The sequence below is a fragment of the Phyllostomus discolor genome, chromosome 9 (genome assembly GCF_004126475.2).
Source record: "Phyllostomus discolor isolate MPI-MPIP mPhyDis1 chromosome 9, mPhyDis1.pri.v3, whole genome shotgun sequence".
Taxonomy (NCBI): Eukaryota; Metazoa; Chordata; class Mammalia; order Chiroptera; family Phyllostomidae; genus Phyllostomus; species Phyllostomus discolor.
In genome coordinates, this window is record NC_040911.2 from 17661514 (window position 1) to 17678553 (window position 17040).

Consider the following 17040-nt stretch of genomic DNA (forward strand, 5'->3'; position numbering starts at 1 on the left):
CCAGCATTCTCATGAAATACGGTAGAGAAGTACAGACCAGCGTACAGTCACTGTACTACATGATCCTAAGGTACTGCATATAGTGCCTGTTTCTTTATATTTCGTAGATTGTATGATTAGAGAAATTTTCATGAAATTGAAAACAGGCCATGGAGCGCATTTAGGTGAAAGATGCTGTCTTCTGTGCTGGACCAGTAAAACGGATTTGCCTTTGAAAAGCAACAACAGCTTTGGAAGATAAGAGCACAAGAAAAAATGAATTCAGTTGGGAAAGAGAGTACTTTAAAGAGTAAAAGAAAAATTTCAACTGGATTGTATTTGCAGTACCTGGGAGCAAATTTCAGTTCCAGTCGATAGAGAAGCCATGTGCAGAGTTCATAACTCAGCGCAGTGGTCAGGTTTACTGCCTGTTTTCAGTCCTTTCCTTCTGCGGGGCTAACACAGGTTCACGTCCACAGTCTTTGATTCGAAACTCTAGGAACCCGATGTGTTTTCGAAAGGAGACTGTTTTGATTTTAGAAAGGTAATTATAGTGCATATGCTTACACTGTACGTAACCATTAGGTTCCGGAGCAGCACACTGTAATTAAACATTAATATTTCTGCAGCGAAATACTTCAGTATTCACCAGGGCAGGGATAATGAAGGCCGTAAATAGCATCACGCTCTCTTGTGCCAGATGTTGCTTCCACACGGGTGGTGAAAAATCTTTGAACTCTCAGAGCTTTATCGACTTTGGGAATCAGAGAAAAGGGACCTGAGCTTTCCAAAATCAATGACAATCGAGTTTACATTTGCTTCTAATGAACCGTGTTTAAAATGCAGAGGAGACTCGATGAATGCTTTCCACCCGCTGTTCTCTGGCAGGACAAGTACCTCCACACCAACTGCCTGGCCGCCCTGGCGAACATGTCGGCGCAGTTCCGCGCCCTCCACCAGTACGCGGCCCAGAGGATCATCAGGTAAATGCGAGCTGGGGACCAGACCCTGCCCTTGCCGCCCGACCGGCCCATTGGAACAGATATCACGGTGGTCCCTTGTAAAGGTGATCTGTAAGGAGTGTCAGGTGTTCCTACTTAATTTATATCGCCTTGTTTGGGTTGAAAAGACCTTGTTCTCCTTTGTTTTCTAGCCGAACTTCTCGATCAAAATTAATTGTATTTTCTTTCAGTATTTTTATAGATCTGGTTTTAAGCTTTGCATATTAGAATCTTACAGAGGAACAGGTATATTTCTTAGTAATACAAGCTAAGTTTTAATTAACATTTGTTGAACATTTTATAGAACATTATACTACCCTTCTGAGGAGTTACCTGTGTTTGTTTTAGAGAATTCTTTCTATAGCATATTAGTTATACTATATGAGTTTTTGTATTATGTTAGTTTCTTTTTATACCATATTAGTTTTCTATAGCTGCCACAAGTTAGTGCCTTAAAAGAACACAGGTATTATGTAGTTCTGTAGGTTAGAGGTTCAACAGGGGCCTCACCGGGCTGGCATCAAGGCATCAGCAGGCTGCCACCCTTCCTGGACGCTCTGGAGAGACTCTGTGTCCTTGCCCTTTCCAGCTGCCGGAAGCTGGCTGCCATTTGGGGGCGCGCGGCCCCTTCCTCCCTTTCCCAGGCCAGCGGCAGTGGGTTGTTGCATCCTCCTCCCACCTCCTCTTCTCGTTCCCTCTTCCACTTTGAGGGTTCTTGTGATTGCCTTGGCCCCATGCAGATAATCCACGCCAACCTGCCCCTCTCAAGGTCCTTAACGGAATCATGACCGCAAAGCCCCTCTGCCCTGTCAGGTAACACAGTCACAGGTTCGGAGCATTAGGAGGTAGCTGTTTTGGGGGGAGCTCTTTTTCTGCCTGCCACAATATCACCAGAAATTCCTCTGTCTCCCCTCCCCCTTGGCCAAAGACATGCTCTTTACGGGTAGGAAAGCTGATTAACAAGTGACGAATGAATATCTTCTGCAGAGGTGTGTAACATATGTGGGGACTCTTTGATCTTCAGGCAGGACGCTGAGCATGGTACCAGTGGCTGTCAAGTGGGACATTGGTTAGATGTCCGTCAAGTCAGATTGTTTCCCTCATTCTTGCTTTTCGGCCAGTGCAGTTTTGATGACTAGTTTTTATGTTCCGGTCATTGGTGGTGTTCACAACTCACATTACTTTAAAGTCTGATCTTACCCTTTGTCGCCTGGGTAGAGACATTTATTGATCCAGGCTCATCCTTAGCAATCACTCAGAATTAACGTACGGTCTTTGTCTGTTTATTTGTACTCAGAAGATAGCAGAGGATATTTTTTGCTAGATTAAACTAAAAGAATCCAACATAATGTATGAAGACATTATAATACTTTATAATACTTTAAAACATAATATATTAATAATAACTAACATACAGTCTAGGCCTGGGGTTTGAACTTAGGAGGCGGTTCACTTGAATGACTTCAGACCAATGGTAGCTTCCCAAGTTAGAGTAAACGTAGTGTCTCCTCACACTGCAGATTCCTCCACGTGTTTCTACAACTCAGCCTTTGTCACCATGCTTCATTTCTGCGTGACAGGTTTAATGATACCTGTGCTGCTTTCTGGTCTGTTTTTCTTTGTGTGTATGTGGAGTTTGATAATGGTTTTGTGAAGATTTCATTATAAATTAATTTTCAGCTGATTTGTGAACATTTGGCCTGTTCAGTATGAAAGTGCCAGATGAACTGGTTCAGAACTTAAGTTCTTATAAAATGTATCAAGCAAGATTAAATAAAAATTTTCTAGGTATAAGAGTTGGAAAAAATGCAAATAAAGCACTGTGCGCCGTTTTCTGTATGTGATGATGAAAGTAGAAAACCAGTCATACTTGGAGAAATAAAAAACATAATTTAGATTCTGATTTGGGAATATTTTGATCACATCATCAATAAGGAGTAGTGCTTTACTTCATTTTAAAGGAGCTTTATTTAATATTATTTAATAAGGAACTGTGTTAAACAGGGAGTATCAAAATTAGTTATAACAATGTCTGCCCTCAAGTAGCTTGCACTTCACTAACAGAGATGTGACAAGGCCAAACATATATAATGTACAGCAGAATGTCACAAATGTTAGAATGACCTCCTACGGTGAGGGCGAGTGGTTGGCTCAGAGAATAGCGAGCTCCCATCTAATTGAGAAGGTAGGCGAGGCAGACAGAGAGAGGGCTGGAGGGACTAGCCTGAGAGAGGGAGGCATCCACCACAACAACCCCAAGCACACAGGGGGGGGCGTGGTGAGGGAGCCTGGTTTCAGTTAGCGGAGAACCTGACCCCTCCCGTCGGTCGGTGGGTCGGCGGGTCGTGGGTCTGTGCAGGGTCACAGGAGGGAAACCCTGACGAGCCCCTGGGCCTTCTCGTGGAGGGCCTTCACTGTCAGAGCCGCGGTTTAGGACAATACAGCAACAGGGGGAACAAGGTATACTTTTCATGAACAGCAACAACAACAAAAGAAAATGTGAATGAATGAATTGTAAATGGACTTTAAAAGAAGTAATTTAATGGAAACTTGTAGAGCCATCAGTTTCAACAGAGATGACGAGCATGCTCTGTTTGTCATGCCAAGGGGATGTGCAGTTCCGATATGTCCCCGGGTGCCACCAGTGCCTCTGGGCCGGGGGCCGCAGTTGAGTAGCCAGTGTGGACCAGAGCGTCCCCATCATCCAGGGGGGTGACTTCTCCTTAGACGTGCAGAGGGTCAGCCCAGCTTCACGAAACCTGCCGCATCTGAGTCTTCATCTCAACAAGATCCCCATGTGATTTGTGCACACATTGAGGGTTGGGAAGCAATTTGAATTCAGGCCTGGAAATCAAGATTTATTCCCTTAGAAAACATTTGTCTCAAATTGGAAGTGGGGCCCAGCTTTTTGTATCTTGAGGGAACTCATTTTGCAGTTTGTGTTTAGGGCATAGAATTGTGAAGGACGACAAAGGAGTGCGTAGCAAACCCTGTTTAGACGCACAGAAGATTCACGACAGCCGTACAACTCAGGGTTCACCAGATGCTCTGGTGGCTCCTTCAAGCGATCAGTTTGCATATACACGTTTCCCAGATCCTCTTTAGGAAGAGACTATACATACAGTTTTGTATCTGTCAGTCACAAAACCACGTGATCTTTAACAATGCAAAACAGAGTGACATATTTCATTGCTGTGAAAATAGGATATGAATGAAGCTTTTAAAACCCTTCTTAGCCAGACATGAATGTAAGGAATGATTTCATGTGGTGTCTGAGCTACTATTTCATATTTAATGACAACATGTCTTCTAGAAGAGTCACAAACACGATTTCAGCATTCCTCATCTGTGAAGACTTTGAATATGCTCTAAGCATGGATATGTGAAATCATTGTTTGAGACTAGGCCTATTAATTCAATTAAAAGCATTTATAAAAAGTAGACTGTATGTGAGGGATTGGTGTGGGTTACGAGGAGGATATCATTACTTCCTGCCCTTAGGGCGCCTCCTATTGGCTCTCCTGTTCTCCCCGCACTAGCTCCTTCCTCTGGCTCCTCCCTCGCATTCCGCTTAACAGATCTTAGATGGTTTTCTTTTCTTTCTGCCCCTTTTCCCTGGGAGTTCCCATATATGCCTCTGACTTCACCGTCTCTGCACTCGTATATGGGAAACCACCCAGATCTACATTTATAATCCTCATCCTTCTCTTTGTTTTTGGAGGCAGGCAGTGCGGTATAGTGACTCAGAGCACAGGCTACATTTGGGATACCAGCTTTAAAATGTACTAGCTGTGGCATCTTAGAGAAGTTACTTTACCTCTCTGTGTGGCAGTTTTCCCCTCTGTGAGGCTGGGTGACCGTGGCTGCCGTCTCATCTGCATGGACATGGTGCAGAGTAAGCGAGGTGATGCTTGTAAAGGCCTGGCACATAACGTGTGCTATGAATGCTGGGTAGCTGAACCCGATCTCTGCTGACCTCACTACCTGCGCACCCCACAGGCACCTCACACTTGTATTCTGTTTAAAACTACACTCATTTTTCAACCTGCTCTTCTGTTTAAATTTCCTCTCCTAAGTAGTGGCCATTATTATTACTGCAGCCACCTAAATCACCAAGCCAGAAGCCAAGTAATCTACCATTTCTACTTTCTCCTCAATTCTGTATCTGATTGTGCCCAGGGATTCTCGCTAATACTACCGTGTAATTTGCATTCATACTCTCTTTTCTGTGTCTCCTGTTGCTGCCTTGGTTCATGTCACCTAAACTGTGCCATTTGTCTCTGTGGCCCTTTTGCCTCCCTGCGTGGCCCTCCACAGTTGACCTCCACACTATCATGTTCTTCTGAAAAGCATATCTGATCATACTGCTCCCTACGCTTAAAATCATTCAATGGCTTCCCTTTGCTAGCAGGTTAAAATTCAACCTGCTTGGATCAGTAGCTCTCAGCTGTGGTACTTTTGTCTCTAGAGGGTGTTGGCGATGTCTGGAGTAAGGTTTTTTATGTTGTTTTTGTTATTACTGCAGCAGGGGAGGAGGTTGCTGCAGAATTCTAGCAGGTAGAGGCCAGGGACATTCCTAGATATCCTGTAACGCCCAGGACCACAGAGAGTGGCCCACTGCAGAGTGTCAGTGGTGCCGAGGCGGGGAACCCGGGGGCCACGTGCTCTGGGCCCCACCCTCCCCTCTCATCTGCAGTCACTACCTGACTCGCACCTGCTGCTCCTCTGTCCAGACTGCACCGCCCCAGTTCCCGCGCTTCCAGCCTACGCTCCTGTGTCTGGGTGTGGTCTGGAGTGAGAAGGCTGAGCCAGTTCCTGGCGTCACCTCTTCTTTTGTAGGCTTTTCCCACCAGTTTCCACCTCTCTGTTCCGTTTTGTCGTGAACCAGCAGTGGTGAAGGCCCGCACCCCCGGCCGCTAGGCCTTCTGACTTTACACCCAGCTGCTGCTAGCACAGTCACATCCTATTTTCTTCCTACTCAGACCAGGAAGAGAAAGAACCCAACGGACCCAGTCACCTCTTAGTGGCAGCCCCTGGGTCTCTGTCATTCTGGCCCAGGGCTGGCTCCTGGGGCGGGAGCAGCAGGACGGGCCAGGAAAGGAGAAAGTCACGTGTGAGAAAATATGGCCGTGGTGACCTGGTTTCTCTTGGAGGTGGACGTGAGAGAGAGAACGTCAGAATCGTGACCTTGTGACACACTGGCCTGAAATCACAAGTCTTGTTCCAGCAAAGTAGTAATTACTAGAGATAGAAAACTTACCTTACATTGCTACATTACTTTCCAGAGTGGCTCTCAGCACACAACAGACTTTTAATAAATACACTACTTAGTGATTTATTCTTCTAGGATGGGCTGGCCTCTGGGGTTTTAAGTTTAGTTCTGGACCTGTGGTTCTGAGACTTCACTTAAGTTGATTCATCTCTGGCTGTGTTTCGCAGATACCTGCTACTTTTTGAAGCTAGTGAGGTTGATAACAATGTAAGACACTATTGGAAGCCTCCTGGTTTTTCAAACTTCTTGAGAATAAAATAATATAAAACATTTTTAATGAAACTATAAGTGTAGTTTTTTTCTAAAATTCAATTATGTAACTTAAGAATTTAAAAGTTCTTCAATCCATGATTAATTTTTAAAATATTTAGAATTTTTTATTTATTTTTAGAGAGGGGAGTGAGGGAAAAAGAGAGGGAGAGAAACATCGACCCATTGACTCTCATGTGCACCCTGATTGGGCTGGACCTGCAACCCAGTCATGTGCTCTCACTAGGAATCGAACCTGTGACCTTTTGCTTTGGGAGAGACTATGCCCAACCACCTGAGCCACACTGGTCAGGGCACAATCCATGGTCTGTACTTTCACCTTTTCTAGCGTTAACAGTCACCACTAGTGACGACGTACACTGTAGATTTTCACCAGGTCACTGCTGTGCACTTCGTCTTGCCCCAGGCTGGCAGTTCTTTGTCAGTGTCCTCGTTCTGCTCTGCACATGTGACGAGACACATTTTAGTCACCCGGCATTTTTCTGAAGACTACAGAAACATAGGTTTGATATTTAACTCTGGGTAGTTAGCACCTCTATTTAGGACAAATATACAGGGTCTGGCAGTAGTATGGCCTGCTTGAGTGTAGCTGGTAGGGCGATAATACTGGTGTAATAACTTACATGTTTAATTTGGACATTTCACCTAAAACGTCACAGGGTGTGCTCGAGTGGGATATTGTTATGTTACAGAATTAAAAGTTTTTGTAGTAAAGAAGGAGCATTATTTGTGCTGGACCCTGTACCTCTTTTAGAATGGCCCGTGGAATCAAAGAAACATAGTTTGTTTTTAATAATCCTTTCTAGTATGAGCCTGCCTCATCAGGCTTCCGTACTTCTGTCCTCACTGAATTAAGTTTACATGGATTGAGTTTTTGGGGGCTTTTTAACCAAATACTAAAGTGAGAACAAACAAGAAAATATCAAGAAGCAAAATGACCTGTTTGTAGTTGAGATAAATTTATGTTACATGATATAAAATATTCAAATATGTAATATAGTAAGATACCTGGTTATTTCTCTTGGTTATGATATTTGAGTACTTTCTTATGTTAAAAATAAGGTCCATTTAATGATAAATTCATACCTGTCACCTTGTTGTCTCACCACTTGTCTCTATTTTGCTGCATTTAAAACTGATAAAAGGCGGGAGGTTTACTCTGTTTCGGGTGTTGGTGTTTCACAGCCAGTACGTGGCTGTTCCAGGCTCGTCCTGGTTAAAAGCCACTGCGCTGTCACAGCGGGAATGGCAGAGCTTTACTTCCAAGAGTAACTCGTCTGCCGTGGGACCGTGGGCTTTAACTCCTGAGGGTTTTCTCCGAGGGGTGGTCCCGTACGGTCTAAGGGGGCCAAGCCCATGGCCATGGCCCCTGCCCCTCGTTCCAAGGGAAGCCCCTAAAGGTGTAGTGGGGAAGTCCGAACGGCTTCACATCCCCCTGCCTTAAACTGGCTACCTGACAGAGCTGTGGGTGGGTTCAGGTGTGGTAGTGCATGGTGTGTAGATGTTTTCCTGGGAAACGAACGTGGAAAAGAGGACGAGAACTGTATCTCTTTCAGCCCTGAACTCTGATATCTGTCTTACATCCAATGCTTGATGTTAGTATTTTAGAAATTCAGTGAATACTTACTGGACTTTTGCTATATGTCTGCCACTGAGAAGCACTCTTTAATTTGAGATTTTTTACATTCAAATTTGAGACTAACCTCGATCTTTATATCTAGAAATTAAGTGTTAGTTGTAGTCATGTTACTTTTACTTTTTTAACACTTTCGTCTCAACCTTATTATCTAATATCATTATCGTCATGAACTTGTTTCCTAGGGAAGGGATTGTCTGACACTAAGCATTGTAACAAATAAACAGTTTAGTCTCTTTACAAAATCTGGGTAAGTTAACGTCTGTTTCCCATCCCTAAAACGATGTAGGGTGCTTATTTCATGTGCGTGTTCCAAGAGTGAACAGTGGCTTGTACAGTCCTTCACAGTCTGTTTCTTTCCTGTTACAGTGTTATAACATTTCTGAAATAATTTAATCTAAAAATAAACCTGGGTAACATCTCTACAAAATACTTCTTGGTGTTAATACTCCTAGATGCCGATCCCTTGCCAAAAGGATCATCAGTTTGCCTCTATTTCCCAAACAGTTCCCTAAGTGAAGACCTCAGTGAATGTAGAATGAGAGTTGTTAATAATATTAATAATATGTTTTATTTTAGATTGGGAGGAGGTCTGAGCAGTGGTTTCGCCGTGTAAGTGCTTCTATTAAACGTATATGATTCATTTTTTTAAAGCTAGAATTAACTTGTTCTTGCTGAATGCATAGGCAGTAAAAAAGTTTCAGTTTCCCTGTGGTCGTTGCTGATCCGTGTTTGATCTTGGCGTAGCAGTAGCCAAGAAAGGAAGGAGGGATGTTTTGCCTTAAAATTCTGGCTTCCTGCACTTCCTACAGCCAGTGGTACTTTGAAGGTAGCTAATTTTTTTTTTTTTTAGAAAAACCTGACATGACTTGCTTTTTAGTTTAGTGTTTTTCTTAAGAAATTATTTAAAGAGCATTTAGCTTCCAGTTGAAGCCAGCTGCCAGTTGAAAATTTAAGTTTCCAATAGAACATTTCTAACTATACAGAGATAGCCATGAATTATTAAGCCCCATTCATGTTGACAACAGTGAAGGGCCTGAGATTTGTACCCTACGTCCAAGCCAGCAAATGAGACTGCCACCGTTTGTGGGTCCTGGTGGAGACTCAGGCTCCTGGGTCAGAGACAAAGGGGGTTTATTACTCACAGCATCGGTAGGAGCCAGTGTGTCATCGTTTTCTCCGGTGGTTCCTCATGCCCACAGGGCGGTGTGAGGAGGGCCGGCTGGCGCCTGCGCGTGCAGTGGGTCGTGTTACAGGAGAGAAACCCTGAGCTTAGGAAACCCCAGTCGCTCGGAGTGGACTCGAAGCAAACCTGCCCAACCTTTGTTTTGCATTGAGACATCTTTACTGTATCGGAGAGAGCAAACTGCCCTCTGCCCTAGAGGGAGACACGGTCCCTGCCCCCTGTGTTCCCTCTGCAGCACTCACGAAAAGATAGTTCAGAACGCAGAGTTGTGAGTGCGTCCGCTCGTGAGACCTGCAGCAGCCTGAAGGAATTGTCTTTACCTGGTTGTGCGCTTGTACGGCCAGCTGGAAAAACATGCCACTCTGTCGTTGAGGTGGCCAGTTGACACTGCTCTCAGTTCTGTACCGCCCTTGCCAGCTGGATTGATGCACCCTGGAAGGAGTGAAGGGTTGAACGGCCCCCCCGGTCTCTGCTTTGTCCGTGTGTCCTAGTGCCTCTCCTGCTCCGGCATCAGTGCCACTACACAGCCCTTCAGGATTTTCCTTTGTGGCTTTGACGTAACCAGAATGTTTCTGTTTCAAACACAAATCATGAAACTATAGGTCTGGAAGGGCAGTTAAAGATCACCTAAGACGAGCTTGCACATTTGCGTGTGGAAATGCTGGAGCCCAGAGTTGTTACGTTACCGTCCGAGTGCGCCCTGTTGCGGGAGCAGACCCAGAGCCTCGCACAGTGTTCTTTCCGGAGCAGGAGAGAAGAGGCGCCCGCCCCGCCCCCGCCAGTTTCCCGTGATTCTGGTGCCTGGCCTGTCACAAAAGGCTGAGGACAGAGAAGAGATGTGCCTGAGTTGTACCTTGAAACACGAGCAGGTACTCCCTTTTGCATTGACGACAAGGGAGACTGCCCTGTTCTCCGTCTGTCTGGCTTCCAGCCCTTTCCTAAACTTCCTTTAGAGGCCTCAGGTTGGATTTTGTTTGTATGAATAGTTTCGGCTCCTTACAGAAAAAAATCACAAAACTTAACATCATTTAACTCAACTCCCACAAGAAGGTGATGAAAATCAATAGTTATTAAAATAAAAACTACTGAAAAAGCTATGTACCATGCTCACCTTAGTCCAATTTCAATTCTTTTCAATTTGTATTGTAGTGGTCAGATGACTGGAATGCTCAAATTACTTTAAAACTTACTCTGAGTACCCCTGACTGGTGTGGCGCAGTGGATCGAGTGCCAGCCTGTGAACCAAAGGGTCTCTGGTTTGATTCCCAGTCAGGGCACATGCCTGGGTTGTGGGCCAGGTGCTCAGTAGGGGGTGGGCAAGGGGCACCCACACATTGATGTTTCTCTCCCTCTCTTTCTCCCTCCCCTCCCCTCTCTCTAGAAATAAATAAATAAATAAAATCTTTAAAAAAATTTAGTCTGGCTAAAGATGCACAGTGGGTCGGCTGTTTGGTTGGAGTGGGATGGAGGGGTGAAGAAAGCGTGGTGTGATGTGGTTGGGGGGTACAGTTCACTACTAGCACAGAAGGTGACTTCTTGAACCTGTGGGTTTGTACATTAGTAAAGCCACTGGGGTCAGTAAACTTTCAAGTATCAGTTAGAAGGTTTTCAAATGAGTGGTCCTTTTTCACTTTTAATTTGTAAAACTCAAACCATATTTAAAGAGAATAGTGTAATGAACCTCAGGTTCCCATCATGTCGCCTCAACAGATACATGAGTTCACGACCAACTTTATTTTTGTTTTTATCTCCACCTCTTCCTGCCTGCTCTGGGTTATTTTGAAGCAACTTCTGACATCATTTCATCTGTCGAAATTGTGTTGTGTAGATGGATAAGTTCTTATGATTGGGTCCTTCCGCAAGTTGTAGAGAGAAAAGTAAAGCGAGTGTTGCAGACGTCATCCACCATGTGGACGTGAGCATCTGGTCGGTCCCGAGGCGCTCGGCCCCCGGCTCGGTTCAGGCCGTGACTGGGGCCCCCGCAGCGCCTGTCGGTCATTGTCATGTGCAGGCCGTTTCCTTCCCTGTGACGACAGCCCTGTCTGCGGTGTAGAATGTCGGTCTTTACAGGAAAATACTGCGGCTCAGAGAGTCTATAAAACTTATTCAGGGTCAGAGCAGCCGGAACTGGAATCTAATCGTGACCTTTGCCTGGAAGTGTTGTTCTCTTTGTGGCAGGCCTGACTTTGGTAAACAGTGGAACACGGAAAAACAGGTGTCGGCCTCTGGAAACTCAAATTCTCAGTCATGAGCGAGTGGGACGTGCGGTGTGTGGACTCCGGGGGGGCCCAGCCCGCACCCCCCGGGCTGCATGCGGCCCAGGATGGCTGTGAATGCGGCCCAACACAAAATCGTACATTTACTTAAAACCATTTTTTTTTTTGCTCATCAGTTTTCGTTAGTGTTTGTGTACTTAACGTGTGGCCCAAGACAACTCCTCTTCTCCCAGCGTGGCCCGGAGAGAACGCCAGTAGGTGGGACGCCCCGGTGGAGTTTCTGCAGTCGTCTTCCTTGCGTCACGCGGCTGCAGAGGCGCTCTGAGCGTGGCCGCAGGCCACGGAGGCCTCACAGGGCACACGCTGCTTCTGTAGCGAGACGTCACGTGTCGTTTTCTCCGTGCCGACACTTGCGCCAGTGCTGTCAAAGCAGACTTGGGGCAGAATTGCTTGTGTCTTAGCAGAGGTTCATGCAGTGGCACCCCATTGTGCTAGCACTCAGTGTATCTTCTACAACCATACACCTGCAGTGAAAAAAATCCACGTTGATTAAAAATGTTCTTGATGAAACAAAGTGATTAGTTGTAGTAAATCTTTACCTTTGAATAAGTCTTGGCTATTTCGTGGGATAAAATTGGAAGTCTGAAGAAAGCACTTCCCCTGCACGTTACACTGCAGGGACTGTCCTGGGGAAAAGGGTCTGTGTGGTTTTCACAGGCCAACTGGCCACGTCTTCATGTGAATGGAAGAGTGGCGACCTGGGGTGGTTTCGGCTTGGCAGATGCGTTCTTGAAAATAGCGAGCGCCCGTCACTTCAAAGAAAACAACAGTTAGTGTTCGTCGCCAAGAGTAAAATTGCAACTTACAAGCAAAAATTAGAATTTTAAAAACCTTGTATTGACATCATGAGTTTGACAGCGTTCCAATAATTAAAGACTTCTGTGATGAGATTGATGAAGACAGGAATAAGTGTTGGTTTTTTGGATAGTGTGTGATGAAGTGTGTCAACATTTGGAAGATCTTTGTAACTCAGAAAACCAGTATTTTTCAAGTGACCAAAGCATGAAGTTGCACAGTTAGGCATGGGCGAAAAGATTCATCAGAAGTACAGAGTAGGTCAGTGGATCTTAATGCAACAAACAAAAAGGTTTTTGTCGTCGTTTCCGAGTCCACGTTTCACCAGTCTGAGAAATGACCCCGGAGTCGCACTGTGCTGTCGGAGGAGCTCGGCAGTTCTCTGTAGCAGGCGTCGGAGTCTCTCCCGCTTTCCCGAGCACACACCGTGTGGGCCGCATTTTCTTCTCGCGCTTCAGCTAAAACAAGGTCGCCTGGGGAAGCGGGAATGGGGGTCTGCTTCCTGTTCGCCAGACAGTGAAACGATCTGCAGAGGCAGAACATCATAACGCTGCTTGTCTGACACTTCTTGTTTCTGTTTAGACAGAAGTTATTTTCCATTAAGTGTTCATTAGTATGTTTAAGTGAATTAGGAGGTATTTTAGGTGTCCCCAGTTTTACTCCCTCTGTAGTTGGTGTTGTAGGCACAACTCATATATTAGAGAGTTCTCCGGGGTCCTTCTCCCTGTGAGGAGCCTCAGGACAGCCGCTCTGGTGTCTGCCGCGGGGAGCGGGAGGCGTAGCGGATGTGAGTGTGTCTGTGTCACACAGGCCACTGCGTGTGCTTTAAATATCTGCTGTTTCTGAATTAATTATACCCTTACTTCCTTCCATCAGTGTAATCAATAGCTAGCTGTGTTTGTATTATTCATGCTTCCATTTAATAAATATTTATTGAGAACATGGTTATCAGAGGTTGGAAGAGAAAGGGGATATACAGAATATATAAATCGTGTTTATTCCCCATACGAGCGCGTGGCCTGTATCTTTAAAAGTCATAGGATGGGCGTGTTACTGTGCTAAATTGTCTTGGAAGCTTGTTGCTCGTCTTGCCTGGGTGTGGCTATGAAACGTTTGTTCTGGTTGTCAATTGCTGTGTAACAAAACTCCCCAAAACTCAGTGGCTTAAACCAGTAGTTCACAGTGCTCCCTCGCCGTGCCGTGGATCGGTCGCTTACCTGAGGGTGCTCACTCGAGGTCTCTTACGTGACTGGAGTCGGACAGCAGTGGGATTGGATGTCCAATAGGACCCAGGCTCAGGGCTGGCTGTTGATGTCAGCTGTCAGCTGGGAGGGCTGTTGGGGCGTTGACTGGAGCCCCTAGTTTTTTTTTTTTTTCATGTGACCTGTTCATGAAGCTTGATCTTCTCACAAGTTCCCAGGAGGGACACTCCCAGGAGGGGCATCCAAGAGTGACAGAGACTGTAAGGTTTCTTATGACCTCGTCCAGCTGTTCCAGAAGTTGCCCTCACCACATTTTATTGGTCACAAGGAGGCCACAGGCCCAGCCCAGGTTCACGAGGAAGGGACCACAAGAGGACAGAAACACTGGGAGGCTTGGCCCCTTTGTGGCCGTCTGTGCGTACTCGCTGCCTCAAGACAGTCAGAAGACTGCTGAGTTACGTCATAAAGTAATACCCATTATAGTGGGGAGATGAACAACTACATTCATTCTAAAAGTCTAGGCTTAAGATAAATGTCTAGAGTTCTCTTCAAAATAGAAAATTCAGCCAGGTCTATTCAAATGCTGTCTTTGCATTTTTCTTTCTTTTGTCTAATTTACATGTGACATAAAAGTTCTCTTTCCTGACTTTTGCCTATATTCAGTTCCTTTTGTCCAGAAGGAGATGCCCACTTTCCAGTAAGGGTGTCTTTACCTGCAGTAAGTGGGTGGAGTTCCGCCCTGCGAATGCCTGTGTTGCGGTACTTGCTGGTTGAGTGGCTGATACTGGCCAGATCTTGTCTTTGGGCTGAGAAAATGTGGGGCTGTGTTATCCTGTGGCAGAGTGAGTGCCGGATGTTCACCTTGACAATGGCAGACCCAGCTCCATACAAGAGAGGTTAGGGGCAGCGTTGAATTTGGAGGGTGGAGCTCAGAGATTGTTTGGAAGTGGCATTTATACAGCAGTCACGCTGTCTCCACTTTGATTAATGTATATGCTGTGGCTTAGAGATCTGGAGGAGGAAATTGGATGGGGGGTGGGGTGGGAGAGATGCTTTAGCTAAAGCTCCCCTTGGTGGTGCTGTTGCACTATAAACTTCCAAAGAAAACATCCTTTAGTGGCCTTTGTTTCTTGTAAGCAAACATTTTATTGGATACCTCAGGTGCACCAGGCCCTGTGCTAGGCTGAGGGGAACTAATGGGACTCAGTTTTTTCCCCACAGTCTAATCCTGGCCATGCACTTCCCTGGCATTTTCTCAAAAGAGAAAAAAAGCCAGGCCCACAGCTGCTGGTAGACACCCTGCAGGTAGTAACCAGTTTGCCTAAAAATGCTGTGTTCACAAAAAGTTCAGAATTTCTAAAGTTGCATGGAAGGGTATCAAGTGGTCCTTAAATATATTTTAAAATGCTCAATTTCACTCTAATAAGAAAAATACAACTTAAAACTACACCGAGATGCCATTTTTCTCCTATCAGATCAGAACAATATGGTTATATTTGGCCATGTGGAAATAGATGCTCTCAGACGTGACGGAGGAGTGTAAATTGATACGTCCCCTATGAAGAACAGTGGAACAATGTGGCAATATCTATCCAAATTCCAGATCCACAACCCAGTAGTCAGTCATACCTGCATTCCTGCAAAACAGCAGTGTACAAGTTTATTTTGGCAGTATTTTTTAATATAACAGCAAATAGTTGTAGAAATAAATTAAGTATCTGTCAGTAAACTTATTTAAGTAAATAGAATACATTGATACAATGGATAGTGTGCAGCCATGGGAAAAAAAAAAGAAGCTGGCGTGGTTCAGTGGGTTGAGCGCCAGCCTGTGAACCAAAGGGTCACCAGTTTGATTCCCAGTCAGGGCACATGCCTGGGCTGCAAGCCTGGTCCCCAGTAGGGTGCTCATGAGAGACAACCACACATTGATATTTCTCTCCCTCCCTTCCCCTCTGTTTAAAATATATAAATAATATCTTTAAAAAAAGAGAGTAAGGGTACTGATAGATGGCTCTCCAAGACATTTGTGTGGAGAAAGCAAGGTGCAGAACAGTGTGTGTACAATGTGATTTGTATATGTCAGGGGATACATAATTTATATTTGCATTTTTCCTTACATGCAAAGACTCTGGAAAGTTACACAAAAAGATAAAATGAGTGAGTGTGGAAAGCAAGAATTTCCACTATAAATGTTTCTCTTTTCATCATTTGTAAGCATCAGAGGGACAGGGATCTTTGTATTACTCACAGAGGTATCCCAGGTCCCTGTAACAATGCCTGGCACAAACGGTATTTGTAGAGTAAGTGATTATGCAGAAATAGTTCAGTTAAAAAACAAAAGCAACACAGATTCATTACAGAAAATAATAGACAGTGCTTGGAGACAACCATAGTGCCCACTTCCAAGTAGTCTTTTGAGTAATACCTTGGCATTTAACCTTCCAGATGATTTTCTATTCAGTTATGTGTGTATGTGTTTCAATAAGATCCGTCTGTAGCATGTGGAGTTTTATAAGCATTTTCTTGTGTGTATGTGTGTGTGTGTGTGTGTGTGTGTGTGTGTGATCACCTATGTTGAAAGGTGTTTCTGTAACAAAATATCATTGGATTTATTCAGTAGAACTGGTAGAGCCGTGTGTTTGGACGCGGCTCTGGAAAGAAGTCCAGCGCATGCCCGAGACGCAGTGTGTGAGCCACGAGTGGTTCACAGCGCACTCCAGAGTAGCGGTGCTGAGGTCGAGTACTGATGGTGGAACTGAGGTCCCAGTTGCCTGGCGCTCAGCTGCGGGCTACTCTTAGCTCTAGAAGTCTCTCCCTGGTCCTTGTTCGTGGGCTCCTACAGCTCAGAGCCCAGGGGCACAGCAAGTGCTTCTCAGGCTTGGAATCTCTCTGATTTGTTTTTTTTTTTTTGCCACATCTCTCTGGCTCTAGCCAGAGAAAATTATCTGCTCTTAAAGGCTCATGTCATTAGATTGTGCACATCTGAATAGTTCAGGATATTCTTCCTGTCTGTAGTCTTAATTATATCTGCAAATTCCCTTTTGACTGTGTAATGTATTCACAGGTTCCAGGGATTGGGGCATGGGCATTTTTGGATAAACTCCTTACAGTGTACCACCACCGTCCATAGGGTCTGATCTGCCTTGTTTGGTCCCAGTTAGCATCTGAGTTTAAGCCACGGGATCGAGGAGGAGGCACAGAGTGAAAGGCGAGGCGAGGCACCACGGAAGCTTCCCAGAAGCCACCAATGGACACTTACATCTCGCCAGTCAGAACTCAGTCACGGGACCACAGGTAGCAGCAGTGGAAGCTGAGAAATGTTTTCATTCACTGCAGCCATGCGTCCTGCTAAAAAATCTGTTAGTGTAGAAACAGATCACTGGGGACAAGCGACAGCCCCTGACCCACCCAGTGCCTTTGTGC

At 45.2% G+C, this 17040-nt stretch overlaps 1 protein-coding gene across 2 annotated transcripts in view; it reads left to right on the forward strand.

The window, feature by feature from the left end:
• DYM (dymeclin) overlaps nt 1-17040 on the forward strand; it is a 268561-nt gene that overhangs the window by 122686 nt on the left and 128835 nt on the right. For both annotated transcript variants that reach the window (XM_028524939.2, XM_028524938.2), the window contains exon 13: nt 868-962. In XM_028524939.2, coding sequence (XP_028380740.1) covers nt 868-962 — 95 coding nt within the window. The remainder of the gene's footprint in view (nt 1-867; nt 963-17040) is intronic.